This window comes from Crocodylus siamensis, chromosome 2 (assembly GCF_052110815.1).
Source record: "Crocodylus siamensis isolate JL-2025a chromosome 2, ASM5211081v1, whole genome shotgun sequence".
Taxonomy (NCBI): domain Eukaryota; kingdom Metazoa; phylum Chordata; order Crocodylia; family Crocodylidae; genus Crocodylus; species Crocodylus siamensis.
Window position 1 is genome coordinate 128,023,015 of NC_143396.1, and position 14,938 is coordinate 128,037,952.

General features: G+C 43.8%; 1 protein-coding gene across 2 annotated transcripts in view; it reads left to right on the plus strand.

Annotated features, from left to right (window-relative positions):
• Positions 1–14,938, plus strand: part of LOC149870770 (transmembrane protease serine 11A-like) — a 66,386-nt gene that overhangs the window by 27,077 nt on the left and 24,371 nt on the right. Inside the window, exons 4-5 of one of the 2 annotated variants that reach the window (XM_090034747.1) lie at positions 5,345–5,412; positions 10,428–10,588. In XM_090034747.1, the coding sequence (XP_089890873.1) occupies positions 5,345–5,412; positions 10,428–10,588 (229 nt within the window). The remainder of the gene's footprint in view (positions 1–5,344; positions 5,413–10,427; positions 10,589–14,938) is intronic. The other variant, XM_090034748.1, reaches the window with a different exon arrangement.

The following is a 14,938-nucleotide window of genomic DNA, read 5'->3' on the forward strand; positions in this document are numbered from 1 at the left end:
AACAAATCTGCAAGTTCTGCTAAATACCTTGTCACAAGGACATGGAAAAGGAAGGGAATTGCCTATGCATGATCATTTGCACCTGTGCTAGCCAGCTTCCCTGCTGTACTTTACAGTGAGCTCAGATCAGTTCAGAACTGGAGGGGTTTGTGGATGGCAATATGAAAATAATTAACATGATCAGTTTGGAGTCCCTCTGCTGCTTCTTGCCGCCCAACCTCCTGTTTTGGTGTCATGTGCTAATGCTCTATTCTGTCCTCTAGGACATTAAACAAGAAGATGTATGATGTTGAGACCAAGACAGACTCCAACTTGTTAACTTCTCCTATTGTGATATGGAGTCACTGATAACTCCTCTTTAAATTCTATCACCAACTAGTTATGCAGTCACTTTTAGCTACTTTCAGCTAGAATTCCTTTCTTTAGTTATTCCATATATTCTACAAGGTCTCCAAATTTTCAACCTAGAGTGGGCTGCACAAAACATCACTGTAGAAAGTGGCTAGGCAGAAATCTGTAGGTTTTGATAGTGGCAAGGAGAAAACTGGAAATTAGGCACTCAGAAGGTGTGAGAATGATTTTGGCTCTCATTAGCCAGGAGAGGTCAAAGGTCACAATGAGAGGAAATGCCTTTTCTCTCTCTTGCTCTGTCTCTCTTTTCTCCCCTTATTGGCAGAAGAGAAATGTAATTGACCTGATTAACACCCCAGCAACATTTAACAGCATCCAGTCAACCAACGGTCATTACTCACTTTAGTATCTGTATTATGGAAGTATCAAAAGGTCCCAGCCAAGATTAGGGCACCATCATGTTTGTTTAATGTTTTCATAACCTAAGAGAGACTTTGCCTCCAAGAACTTATTGAACTGGACAGTCAAGATTTTTAAATTGGTGTCCTTGGTGTCACACCAGTGTAAAAAATTTGCAGACTCTTGAAGCAACTCCCTAAATTGAATTAAGTTTGCTTAATCCAGAACAGAATTACCCCAGAAGTAAGTAGCAGTAAAACTCTATTGGAGCAAGTTGCATCAGTTCAGCTTTATCTGTCTGCATACATCCTGAAACAATTATTTCCTGAATGCAAACAAGCTATTATCCATTTCCATGCCGCTTATTGGTCAGGGACAGTAATAGCCACCTACTTGAGTTATCCCACAAGAGCTGTGTGCACATTTGTTCCTGATCCCAGTATAATTGCCCTAGGGTCTGTGCACTTTTGTCCCCTAAGGGTGAGATCTGCTAGTACATTCTTGGTTATCCAAACAGCAATTTTCTTGTTTACTAATTTGTAATAGTTGGCTTTTGTGTAACAAACAAACCTCTCCTTTAAGCTTTATTTAATACAGTACAATAACTATTGTCAAGGTATAACAAACTGTTCTCTCACATATCGTTTTACATTACATATCATGTACTAGCACACATACTTCCTCACAAGATGCCATGCTTTCTTTTATCCAAACAGCTTTGCAGTAGATGCTTTCTGAAGGGGTTAGGATAAGTGAGGATGTATTGAAACTGTATGTTTCCACTAACATAAACAGCAGAGAAACTATTTATATTCTGACAGTTTTCTTTACAACAAAAGGATTTAAAAGGTTGGCAGTTGACATTGGAGTAGTGGAATGGCTCTGCAGAAAAAAAAATCTCTCACTATAAGTAATAGGAAGCAGAGCAGCTTGCTACATATATAAATATATATGCCATGCACATTGCGGTGGCAACCAGATGATAAACTGCAGAACTATGAGATAAAGTGCATTTAGCAAACACCCTTGATTGCCTCACGGGTCCACTGTCTGCTAATTCATTTCCCACTGAACTGCTTCTGGCATCCCAAACACCTGAACAACTTCAAACAGTTGCTCTTAAAAAAACCAAACCAACTCCATAATGTAACAACTATGATGGATTTTTTCTTTCCCCCCAAATGTTCAGTTTTCACTTCCAAACTACATTGACCCGATAATAGCATACTCAGTCCTACCTCATCACTGGGTTTAGCATCTGATCTCTCATGATAATTCGGGATTGGAAAAAGGAGTTTTAAAAAAGAAAGATCCACAGCTTTCCAATGAAGCACACCACGCTCATTTCAAAACCTAAAAGGTTTCAAGACATAAAACATAAATATATTTTAAGTTCTTTCTTTCTCTCATTCAGAGGACTGCACATTACAGCATTTGTGGCCAGATCCTATTCTAGCTGTTATATGTGTAAGTGGATTAGGTATGTAAGTGTGATCTTCTACCCTTCCTGATTCCCTGGAAAAGCATTAATGCAAGAGGTGAGGTGGTCCTTCTCCCCTTCACTGCTTTTTATGACTTAGTCTTTAGACTAATATGGCGGTGTGTTACTAAAATAAACACATTAATGGTTTTCTTTCAGGGACTTGAGCACAGTAGAATAGGTTTGCACTTAAGTCCCTAAGTCCACAGCTGCACCTTATGAGTGGAACAGAATCTGTACCATGGTTGCAAGGCAAGTTGCTCTTAGAAACAGCAAGTTATGAATACGTCACAATCCACATAATACTCCATAATACTTCAGCTCCACATAATATTTCTGAACAGGTTTTTTTCCCCATAAAAGACATGGAATCTATAGAACATGTGGTGCTATGATGGGATTATATATACTCACTTTAAATTGGATGCTTATCTTGCTGGGATCCTATGACCCCAGCTGACTTCCTGCCCGGAGGCTGGACTTGATGATCTTCTGAGGTCCCTTCCAGCCCTAATGTCTATGAAATCTATGAAACTTGTGTACTGGCCTCCATAGCTCAATAGCTCCTTGGATACTTCTGAGTAATGCAGCCATCCTGACCCCCTGCTGATAAAATTTGGTAGGATGCAGCATTGTAATATGTTCTCTCTCCCTGTAACTTTCCAGAGCCCAAATCTGGGATACAGTGTGTGGCAAAAAATGATTCCACAGGAAACATCAAATGTGTTGTAGGACTCCAGTAGTATAAAGTATTATAATCTGAGGTTAATAATTCTTTACTTGGGACAATTTGGATGATTGCACTCATCTTTTGGGTGGAACATGAGGACATTTAAGAGAACTGATTTGAAACCAATGGGAGTTTGACCAATGATTTCAATGGGACAAGGTGCAGGTACTCTGTTATGAAGGTAACTTGAGTGTTAAAACATAAGGTAAGCATACTCCCCTCTCTGTGAATGTCCTATGGATGCCTGTTGCATCCTTCCAGTAAGCCAGTCTTAGGAAATGAGGCTTGTGTGAGTTGTAGCAGTGCATTTGATGTAGGATATTTGTAAACAACTGTAACAGACTGCCAATGTGGGCTCACTGGGTTGGCTTGAGATACCTACCCTGGGCTAGAAACAGTGCCGGTGAACTCTGAGCGCCCCCAAGGGTGGAGCAGGGGAGCTCTGCCCTGTGGAAAAGGAGAAGCTAGTCGAAAGAAGGGGTTTTCAATCCCTTCATTCGCATGGGAGGGGGATGGCCGGGTTTGTGGGCCAGCCACCCTGAGCCCTGGCTGGCTGGTTTGCAAGCCAGGGAGGGACTGCCAGAGGGGATAAAAGCAGCAGCCGAACTGGCATGGGGGGGGGCTGCTGACAGTGACTCCAGGGAACAACACTGGATGTCAGAGAACAGCTGGGATGAGCTGACCTAGCGGAGGGAGCAGAGACCCCCCTGAAGAGCCTCGAAGGCCCTGGGAGAAGAAGGCAGTGGCAGTTGGCCGCGCCTCCAGCCCTGCAGCAGAGAGGGAACCGAGACCAGGGCTTGGGGCAGACAGCTGATGCCCCAACGCCCCATCACTGTGTACTGGATGTGCCGGGCATCCTGGAGGCTAGGGGTGGCAGTCGGCCCCCCACTCCACTGCAGAAAAGCAGTGGCCAGGAACGCAGGCAGCATCCTTATCCGGAGCAGGGAGCTGGGCCAGTGAGTTGAGGAAACCCCTTACCTTCCCTGGGGAAGTGGGACAGCAGCAGGCAAGGCATTGGGATCCTGAGGAGCTGCAGAGCACCAGGACGAGGGTCCCCAGGAGCTCGGGGCGCAGGCCGGCGCTCAAAGCGGGATTGGCGAGCCGCGAGGTGTGTGGGGTGCCCGGCCAGTCATCTGGAGCAGGGATTTAGAGCAATGACCCCTGGGAGCTGCCTGTGCTGCTGACCCTCTGCCACGACTGCCCCAGTGGTGACTCAGCCCTGTCCCTTATTCTGCAGCTGATTGTCATCAGATGGCGTCCCTGATCTTTGTGCTTGAGTCATGCTGATTGCTGCAGGAGCCTACTTTGTTGCTTGCCTTTTTGGTTGCCACAGAGGGTCACCCTTCAGCCCCTTTGTGGGGTTGGGGTTCGATACAACTGGATTGCTGCAGACCAGAAGAGCTTAGCCTGTTGCAGTCTATCACTTATCGGGAAGCCTGTTGATGCTGCTGGGAGTGAGCACCTTGCTTCCTTGTGGTAGCATCTCAGCAGTGGCTGAAAGCTGCCAATTACCTTACCTCTGGTTCTTGAGTCAAGGGTTGACTAATGCATTCTGGTTTGTTTTGTGATTCTGGTTTTGCCATTTAAGTTCACTTGTAATTAACCTTTCCTATTATTCTTGTTTTGTAAATAAGGTGTAAATAGTTAAATCAGTTAAGTGTTAGACCTTCTTGGGACCACAGGCTGCTCTGTGGGGAGCAGGGGCCAACTGGAAAGTAAATTGGTGCTGGCCAGAAGCTCTGCCCCACTCTCATTACAGCATCCCTGATACTAGGCAGGGGTGGCAACTATTGGGCTGGCACCCAGGTTACACAACCTTTGATAAAACCAAGAGCTGAGAGTTGGCACTGTAGAGTGAGATACTATTTTAATTGCTGGATGTTTTAAAAACAAGGCAGGATGTTTTTCCAGAAGCTATACTGTAGATCAGCCAGGAGTGAATTCAGGGTAGTCCTGTGGTCTGTAACAGGGATCAACATCATATGGTCCATGAAGCCATAGAATCCAACCTGTGGAGCTGAGGGGAGAGGGGTGGCTTTGCCCATTCTACAGCTGGGCAGCTGGGAGGACTGGGCCTGTGCCACACTGTGGCTGTGTAGTTGAGGGGATTATGCCTGCACTGTGCCTAGGTGTTGGGAAGAAGTGGCAGTGGCAGCAGTGGTTTGGGTTGGGAACACTGGCCTACCAAGGACCTGAGCTGGGTTGATCTGGTCCTCTGCTCCAAAACCTTCCTTACCCCTGGTCTATAGGCTCCAGAAAATAAGACTGGATAGCCACTGGGGTCTCTCCCGCCTTCCTGATCAATGATTCTATCACAGAGTACTTTGGAGTTTACATTCATGGTTTTATTTTTTGTTAACAAGCTTTTCCCTTTCTTTCAACAGATGGACAGGACATTTCAAAATTCCATTTTACGAAAGAAATACATCAGCTCACGCTTAGTCAGACTGAGGTATGTGAAACTGCAGCCAAGACATACAGATGAAGATGTACCAAAATGTTCACCTGGCCTGGCCTTCCCCACACCCTCAATGCAGCACAAAGTATGCAGCTAATATCCAGCCCTAGGCTCCAGTCCTACAATGAACTCTGTTGCTGAAAGACCCCTGTTCTACATGGGGTCTGTTCTAAGACCCAATACTTTAAGACCCCTATTCTATCTGGGAGCAAGGGGATTCTCACACAGATCCTGGTGCTGGGATGGGGTCTGCTTCTCTACCGACAGAACAGCTGTCTTTGTTTCCTGGAGTTTCTAAGGGTATGATCTGAGTTGCTGGAGAAATGAGAAGAATACTTACACCTCTGAAAATTGATCTTGCCAACCCAATTCATGATCATTTGATGGTTGAACAAGGCAGGAACATAATCCACAAGACACAAAAAACCTGATCTGAATTGCTTTGCTTTTTATGTCTTCTGGAAACAGTGTAAGAACTTTTAATTGGGCAGGATTTTAGCAGGAGGGATTACATTTTGGGGCACTGTTTAGGAAGTTTGTTGTTTTACATATACTATTCCATTTTAATATTTAATATAATTCTATAATTTAGCTTTTGTTTTATTGTAAGCCACCATGAGCTTTTTCTGAGGAGGGCAGCATATAAGTCTATTCAGTCAATACATAAAACAGATGTTATGATCTGCTGGAGAGGATTGAGTAAACTTCAGTAAGCCATAACTAGATATAGATCTATGCTGGTGTCTGCAACACAGACAAGGCAAGAACATCACAGAGATGTCCTAAATGGAGAGATAGGGCATTGACAGAAGTGACAATATTTGCCTGATCTGGCCACAGAAAGTGGCCTATAGCCATAACCAAACCAAAATGCATGGCAGCAGACAGCTTCAAAAATGGCTGATGGGGCAAAAACTGAACCCTCACTGCATGAGGGTTCAAATGAAGAAGTTTCAGAACAGCGTTTTGTGTAACTTGTGTTTGTGCTGTCTCCCAGCCTGTCACTGATTTCAGAACGGGAAGGAGGAAAGGGAGCGGACGAAGTTGGGTCAGGGTTTTTTTCAGCCCCCACTGGAGGGTGGGACTGGTGTATTGGAGTCTTCCACCAAGGTGGGGGAACTTAATACACCCACTCCAACCTCCAGCACTGGGTGGGGAACTCCTAGAACAAGGACCCTCTATTCCCTTTCCCGGCTTCCCTTCTGAAAACAGGGACAGGCTGGGAAGAAAGAGGGGCTGTTGACAGGGGAAATCAGCTGCAGACTGCACCCACCAGCTAGATTTCCCTCCCACCTGGAACCAGCAGTGAACTTCTGTTTGGTCTGGGGGATCGTTGTAACTCAATGCTTCTTGCAAAGCTTTCTCAGTTGCAGTAGGGAGCTGCACGTCTGTCTGCACCCTTAATCTTCTTTTGTTATAAAGGGTACTTGGTTCTGACTTTCAGTCAGGGTTGTCACATTTGAAAAAAAAACAACCCAGAAATATTGTAGTGGGCCCTCAAAATTAAACTTCTTTAATGAAAGTGATTGTTCATCACAAAAAATGAAGAGCATGGGAACCTACTAGTTGTATGTTTAATATACAGTATGATCATATTACTGTAAATTGAAAACACTGCGATCATTTCATGCACAGTCACCTCTTAGAATTTGTAATGCCTCAGTCAGATTCCACTTTGACATCCCTGTATTCTGCTGCTGCATACTGGGTGTTAGGAGCACAGGCCCATGTGTGACCCGCCTCTGAGCAAACCCATGTGCATGAAGGACAACACACTTAATGTCAACTGGAGATGGAAAAATTTATCATGTTTGAATATTGTTCTACAAATGCAAGCACTCTGACTCTTGTTTTGAGCATGTTTTAGCCACTTTTATAGCTCCCAGTTTTGCCTTGTACAAGGGTTGAATATACTGTAAAACTGTACTTCTGGCAACACTGCTTTAGCATCTCTCTGTAAAGGGCACTTCTGCTGAGCAGCCTATAAAGCCAAGTCTTCTCTTTACAGGGGTGTAAGTTGTAGCCGTGTTGGTCTAAGGACATAGGCAGACAAGGTTCTTTGAGTAAATCTGATCTCTTATTAGACCAACTCAAATAGTTGGAAAAATTCTTCTTTGCAAGCTTTCAGCTATAAATGCCCTTCATCAGGCTGAGGAAGCATCTGCAGTTAGTATTTGTTCTTCACACACCAACTGCAGATGCTTCTTCAGCCTGATGAAGGATATTTATACCTGAAAGCTTCCAAAAAAGATTTTTTCCAACTATTTGAGTTGGTCTAATAAAAGAGATCAGTCTTCTCTTTAGCAACTCACACACAGGCAAATCCTTCAAAATAACTAAAGGGATCTTAAATGTTTACTGCTGTCAATGTGTTTCTCTTTCTTCCCCCAATGTTTGTTACTATCCTGCCTCATGCTGTATGTTAATGTAGGTCTCCATCCCAAAAAGCAGGTGAGCACCTGCTTAAATTTAGAGTTAAGCATGTGTTTGTATGAGAAGCCTGTGTGCTCTGCCATACATAGCTCTGGTTCTGAATTTCTCTGGCATATATCATGCATATCAGCAGTTCAGAATAAACAATGCATCATAATAATGCCAATTACTTATCAAGAAAGGTGGCTTATGATCGGCTTTGGACCTTTAATGTACATTTTATGGCAAGTAATTAAAGCTGACTGTGCTTACCAGTGTTGGGAGAGGTGTGCCCACAGGAGCAGATGGCAATTTCCGTGTGGTGCAGTACAGGAAGAGCAGGGTGTGAGGGAACACCTCAGAAAATGTAGAGCAACACCCATGATAGATAATGAGGTGATAATTTGAAGATAAATACAGTCATAATAACCCTGTAGTTGACACCAAAGAAAACAGTCTGCTGGACAGGATACCTAGCTGAGAGTGTAAGCAACTTGGGGCAGGGACTTTGTCTTCCTGTATGGTTGCAAAATGATTGGCATATTTTACATACAACTGTAATATAAATAATAATAAGATTCTCCATCACCCTTCACTAGTAGGCAGCAGGGAAACATGGTTGATTCTGATAAGTGTTTTACTTGCTGCAGATTGTTATCATGGGGTTGATTGCTTCCTATGCTTTGTTGTTTGCTGTATTCCCCCTTTCTATCATTATAAATGGGCAAGCTATTTCTGTCAACACAAGCTTTCTGTTTCCTGTCTGAATTATTCTGTGATGCTAAAGGGCTGGGTGGTGATGTCACAGCTTATCCACAGAATCCTCTGTGGAGAAACTGTGGTATCAGCAAGGTCAGGGAGTGCCATCACTTAACTAATCAGGCAGGAAGAAGAGGCTGGTTGGAAAAGAAATTCTCTTTACACAGCCCTATCTTGGCTATTCAGCAACCATAGAAAAGTAAATACAGAAAAACATGCAAAAATACATGAGTTACCAAACTACATTAGATGTGTATATATGGTAGTATTATACTTCTACCTAAGGCTACTAATCAGTGATCCAGATGAAGGGAAATAAGTACAGGCACTCCTCATCTTACAACATTTTAGTTACAACATTTCGCACTTACAACATTTATAAATTGACACCCTGTTTCAACTTTATGACGTCAGTTTCAACTTACAACACTTGATCTGATGCGACGCCACGCCAGCGAACATGTTCGCTGCGTCGCCCATCTCCCTGGAGAACATCTGTCCAAACTTCCTTGGACACTTTCTTTATGAAAGCAGACAAGACCCCTGAGAAGACTCCAGCCAAGAACCCTTCAAAAAGACCAACCAAAAGCCTATCAAAAAGTCCAGCAAAGTCACCTCAAAGAAGTCATTCCAAATCAGTATGATTGCTATTTACAATATATTAATGCAGCTACATTACTCATCTATAATTGATTGAGTACAAAATTCTGGGATATTTTTGGTGAAAATAGGGTATCAGGCCTTGGTTCAGGAACAAATCCCCTATTTATAACATTGTTTCTTATGAGAAAATTGGTTCCGAGTTACAACGTTTCAACTTAAGATGTTTCCAGGAACCAATTGTGTCATAAGTCCTAGGACTGTCTGTAATACTAATGGGCAAGTTCAGTCTTTATCTGACTCCCTGTTCAGTGGGGAGCATATCTGGGATGTACCAGTAATTTGGGTGAATTCAGCTTTCACTGTTATCGGACGGGAGAGTTACTTTCTAAAATTTCACAGGCTTATCCTGTGGGGTATAAAAATTAATTACCCTTATCAGTGAGTCAATTTCCATAGCAGCAATATAGATGATTATATTGGATCCAAAATTATCCTCTTCATTCAAAAATCGAGCCGCTATATTTGTGTGGTAGTGACATTACTCAGGAAAATATTACCAACTCTTTCCCTATTCTTACAAAGAAGATTCCAAAGGTCACTGCAAATTGTAGAGGTTTTGCTGTCTAAGTCATGGATCCAGTTATCCCCATGTTCTTTTCAGTTGCACAAATACACCTTTCTGGATTTGTAGCAAGTAGACCCTTGATGTGTGTGAGAGAGTATCAGTTATTGCTATCAGGCTGGAATTCAACTTCTTTACCTTCCATCTAGAAATGCTCTAGTCAGCTTCTCACCTTCCCTCTAACTTCCACTCAGGTAATTGCTGAAGATTCCTTCTTTTGTTACTCCTCAGGTCCCCAATTTTCAAAGCTGAGTGCCTAAAAGTAGGCTATCTGGGCCTGAAGTTTCTGAAGTACTGAACATCCATCACTCCATCTGTAATCCTAGGCAACTATAAATGACCAACTCATTTAGGTACCTGAATACAGAACTAGTGACCTATTTATAAGCACCCAGAGACAAAATTGTTGTTCAGGCTGTCCATTCACAGCCTAATTTTCTTGAATGTATCCTTCTCAGCATTCTGGCACCTGCTTAGGTTTTTCAGCACTTCCCTTGCTCTTTATACTCCTTTAGATTTGTTTGCAATTAATGGTGAACCTAATGGAAAGCCAGGAGCATAGAAAGAAAGCAAGTGATGGTGAGTCTCTTACCTCTGTCTTGTTGGTCTGCAGCCCCAGCAATGGTGGAGTGGAGGCACAGGTTGTGTTTACATTCTGGTTCTGCTCGACAGATAACAAAGCAGCACTACGAGAAAAAATTGCCAGTATCTTACAGAGAAACCTGAAAACAACCCCTGGATCTATGCATATAAATCTTACTTCTCCCATTTCAGGCAAGTGTCATTTCAGTTTTGATTTTTTTTTATACTTTGGCAGTCTCTGTACTACTATTATTTTTCATTGTAAATGGGGTGTGTTATTTTCACCTTTTATCTGTTTTCAGTGTAACTGAGAGAGAACGTCATCCCCATGCATGGGGTTAGCAACTTGTGTTTGTGAGCTTTGCAAGCTTATGAAATGGAACTGAACCTGGGTGAATATTTTTGGTGAATAGCAAATTTGCTGAAAAATGCAGTTTTGTGGTAGAAATGGGAACACTATAACAATTTGTGCATTCAGGTCAAATCTGTCCAATAGTTTTGTATGAACAAATGTTATTAAGTGACACATTTTGTTTCTAACATGTTAAAAAAAGTTTAGGCTTTTTATTTCAATGTGTTTTCATTTAGACATTGATCAGCTCAGGGCTTGGTTAGGAATGGGACAAGCTATGAGATGTAGATATCTATAGACCTCGGTGGTTTTAACTCCAGGGTCCTCAATCTGCCATGAACAGAAATAAATCATGGTTTTAAGTAGTACCTAGGCTGCAAGTGTCTACTGCTCTATTCATTACATGACCAGAAGTGCATCACTGCTGGCAGTTAAACTTCATGTATCCCCTAAAGGCCCTCCCTTTCACTTAACTTCAATGGGGTTCCACTGATTTATACTCCCTTAGATCTGATCCTCTGTTTTGGGGGCAGATGCTCGTTATGAAGCATGTTTCCATCTGTTTTGAATTTAGCAACATTATTATTTTGACAAAGGAATAACAAGCAGGGTTTGCACCCTGGGCAAACTCTGTGGGAAAGTGGGGGTGTGTTGGTGGGGAGGTGCCACTGAGCGCCAGAGAGGCAGGGGTTCCAAGAGCCAGCAGGGAGTGCAGGAGTCTTACCTAGGCTGGGGACTCAAAAATAGTCCTCAGTTGCTGCTGCTGCTGCCACCGGAGCTGCAGCATACATAGTCTGCCCATCCTGGCTGTCACTCCTACAACAGTAGCTCGGTGTCCATGCACCTAGTTGCTGCTGCAAGAGCAACACTGTGGGGCTGCTTTTGCTGCTGGGGCACAGACACCATGGGCATGAGGAGCAATTCGGGTACCTTCTCCTAAATTGATGCCCTGCTTGCCCATCCCTATTTATTCTGCTGAATTTTGATGCAATTAATGTTACAGATTGGTCCCTTAAAGATAGTTTCTTGCCTCTTTTCACTTGCTCTGTGTTGCTGCCCAATTAGGGAGTTATAAAGCAGACATAAAGGATTTAAGTTTGTGAGTGCAATCCTATTCCATCTTGCTCAACTCCCTGAAAAGCCTAATGTCCCTGGATCCTCCCTGATCCTCATGCTTTTCACAACTTACACCTTAAGGAGAAGATGAAGTGTTCACTTCATCTAGGTGCTCTAATGATTTTTCAGAGACTCAAGCAAGGTGGAACAGCATCATACTTAGTGCCACTTAGACCCTCGTTGGAAGAATACAATCTGGCCTTTGGGCTTTTGATGTGAATTACGTTGCACTTTATTTACTCTGTTTGGAAGAAGAATGGGGTCAGGTGTTAAACTGCCTCAGGATGAATTACTGGACAAAATAAGAGGTTAATACATGTGTTGTTTAGCATTGTTGGCATGCCCACCCACAGTTCTCCTTGAGATGATACAGTTCCTATTGATGAGTTGTACTACTCTGTTTTTCCTTACCAGTGTCTTTTAGACTGTGGCAGGTAAGTGAAGGACAGGTGGCTTTGCTGGAATAATGCTAATAATGGCACTGAGTCAGATCTCATGTGTGTTGGATTCAGGGTAACACTCCCAGTCAAACGACCATAGTTTGTCTCTTCTTCCTTCTCCTGGCTCTCACAACGGATGGACTGTCTAGCAGCAGTTGCATAAGGCATGAATATGAGCTGACACCTGTCAAGTGCTTCCTCAGAAACAAGCCAGTTTTCATAGTTGAAATCACACCACTTGTTTGGAATCTTGACTGGATACGCCTCCACAATGGAGCAAGAATATCATGTCTTTGTATTGTTCTTATTCCAATCATGCCATTGCAGAAGTCACGGGTGAACAAATAACAGGAGGTCTCTGATTTAGAGAGCTCACAGGACTATTTCAACCATGTGTAGCAAGTGAACAATATGACAAATTGTAGTAGCAAGGATGAAAAAGGGCCAAGTAATAGGGGAGAGATGTGTGTTTCCATTAGGTGGGAGTCACAGCAGCTTCAGTCGTCTCAAGCAGCTGCCAGTTTATTGAGTGGCAGACTGAAATTATTTCCAGGACAAGTAGAAACAGACTGGTTCTAAGAAGGGATTTCCAAGGACAAGAGATGGATTTGTGAATCTGGATAGATTTCAATCCCCTCCAAACTATAGGAGGGGACTATAACATTCTGTTACAGCTGTCTGCTCAACTGCTTAAATTCAGAATCTGGTAAGTGATGGGTGTGGCAGAAAGCCACCTTGTTTCTCCCCAAAATCTCTGCCCTGTGACACTGTGACTAAAATCTCTGAGCTGCAACCATTTGATTAGGATGGGCCCAGCACACAGGGGACCGCACCCTCGGCCTGTCTATTTAGGTAACTTGAGCTGGCTGCATTCCTGAGGGAGGGGGGAAACCTGCTCCCTCTGCCTACGGGACTGGCATCCGCCACCTGGGTGAGGGGCATCTACCTGGGGAGCTGGAATCTGCCCGGTAACTGGTGATGCATTTCAAATTGGCTGGCCGACAGCCAACTGGGGCTGACCTCCACTGGACCAGGTGAATGAGGTCACAGGGGCTATATAGGTTGCGGGGGGGAAGGAGGCTCTCTCTCTTTGGCCATGAGGTGAAGCAGCAGCAAAGCAGGGGAGACAGAGAAGTCTTACCATCTGGACCTAGCTCTCTCTCTCACCCCAAGACTCCAGGGGGGAAACTGGAGAACTCTGGAAGATGCTTGTGAGTAAGCTACTCAATTGGATTAGATTGCAGGAACACAGATGCGTAATCAAAAGGGTACCTCAGCCACACTGTTTGCTCTTTAGGATTTCTAAGATATTGCTCAGTCCTGTACCCTAGTTTCTCCTACCCCTCGTAATCAATAAAGTTCTCCTTTTTGACTGGTGTGGGAGACTTATTGAGGGCTGGGTCTAAATTATGCCTAAGAGACCCCTTAGGTCTGCGGACTAAGGGAGACTTTGCTTTTTGCCCCCTGACTTGGGGAAGTGTCCCAAGTGCCTGTACCGGGTTGAGTACCCGTCGGACTATTAGGCCTGTGTTTCCCCGAGGACACAGGGCCGAGACAGTCCCTTCTCGGGGTGGTGGCGGCGATGTTACCCCCAGACTAGTGAGTGTGCTCTGGGAGAGGGGTCGGCCAAGCATAAGGTGCCCCTAGGGAGGCATTCGGAGTCTGGAAGGTGGTCGGGTGCAGGGAGGTGGTCGGCTCAACGCAGGAGCACCCCCTACTGGCCCGCCACACTGGGAATTAAATAAAGTCATTTGATCTAACTGACACACACATTGTGCCCAAGCAGCCGAGTTTTAAAATAGTTTCTAGTTGGTAACTAACTAATTATGTGGAATTAGATAGTGCTTTAAATATTCAGTTTCAATAAAAGACATCTTCTCAAAAGATGCATTCTAAAGTTATCCAATTACTCCAAAAGCCGAAAACGAAATACTATGGGTCAACTTTGTTACTTGTCTTAACTATTCTAGTCTGAATTTAAAGTGGTGCCCATAGGATAATTCTACTACTCAGAGCAGGAATATTCTAGTGCAATTTTCTTGCAGGACAGAAAGTCAGCATATAAAATACTCTGTTGTTTCTAGAAGAGAAGAGTAAGAGATCCTTCTTGGTGAAGTAATGTGTGTTAAGCAGGTCTAACAATCCCAGAAAACAGTCGAATTTACAGTGTTTCTTTAGAAATACAGATAGGCATAGGTGAACATTTGTAATACTGGCAGAGGTACGCCCCACGTGTTGGTTTCTTCCCAATCCTGCCTTGCCTCCTGTCACTTGCTTGCCATGCCTTTGATGTTACTGTTGATAGGAGGGGTCCTTGAGGGGTGGTAATCACCTCATGTGGTAAGATGTTCTGTCCACCATGATTGACCAAACCTGGGGCCTTTTGCCTTCTCACAATACTTCCCTTTTAAGAGGACATGCCCTGTAGGTTACTGGGGAACTTTTCAGGGACTCGGCTGTCACACCTTCAACCCCATTTTCCTCTCTGGACACACCTTTTGCCTGAACGTGATGTTCAAGACCTCAGCCTTCAGGGTTTAATAATCCCTTTCTTGGGGTCCACTTGTACTTCTGTATTCTCTTCTGTCCTGTCTCAGGGCTTGACCTCTGGTACTTATTTTAGAGGAGCATCCT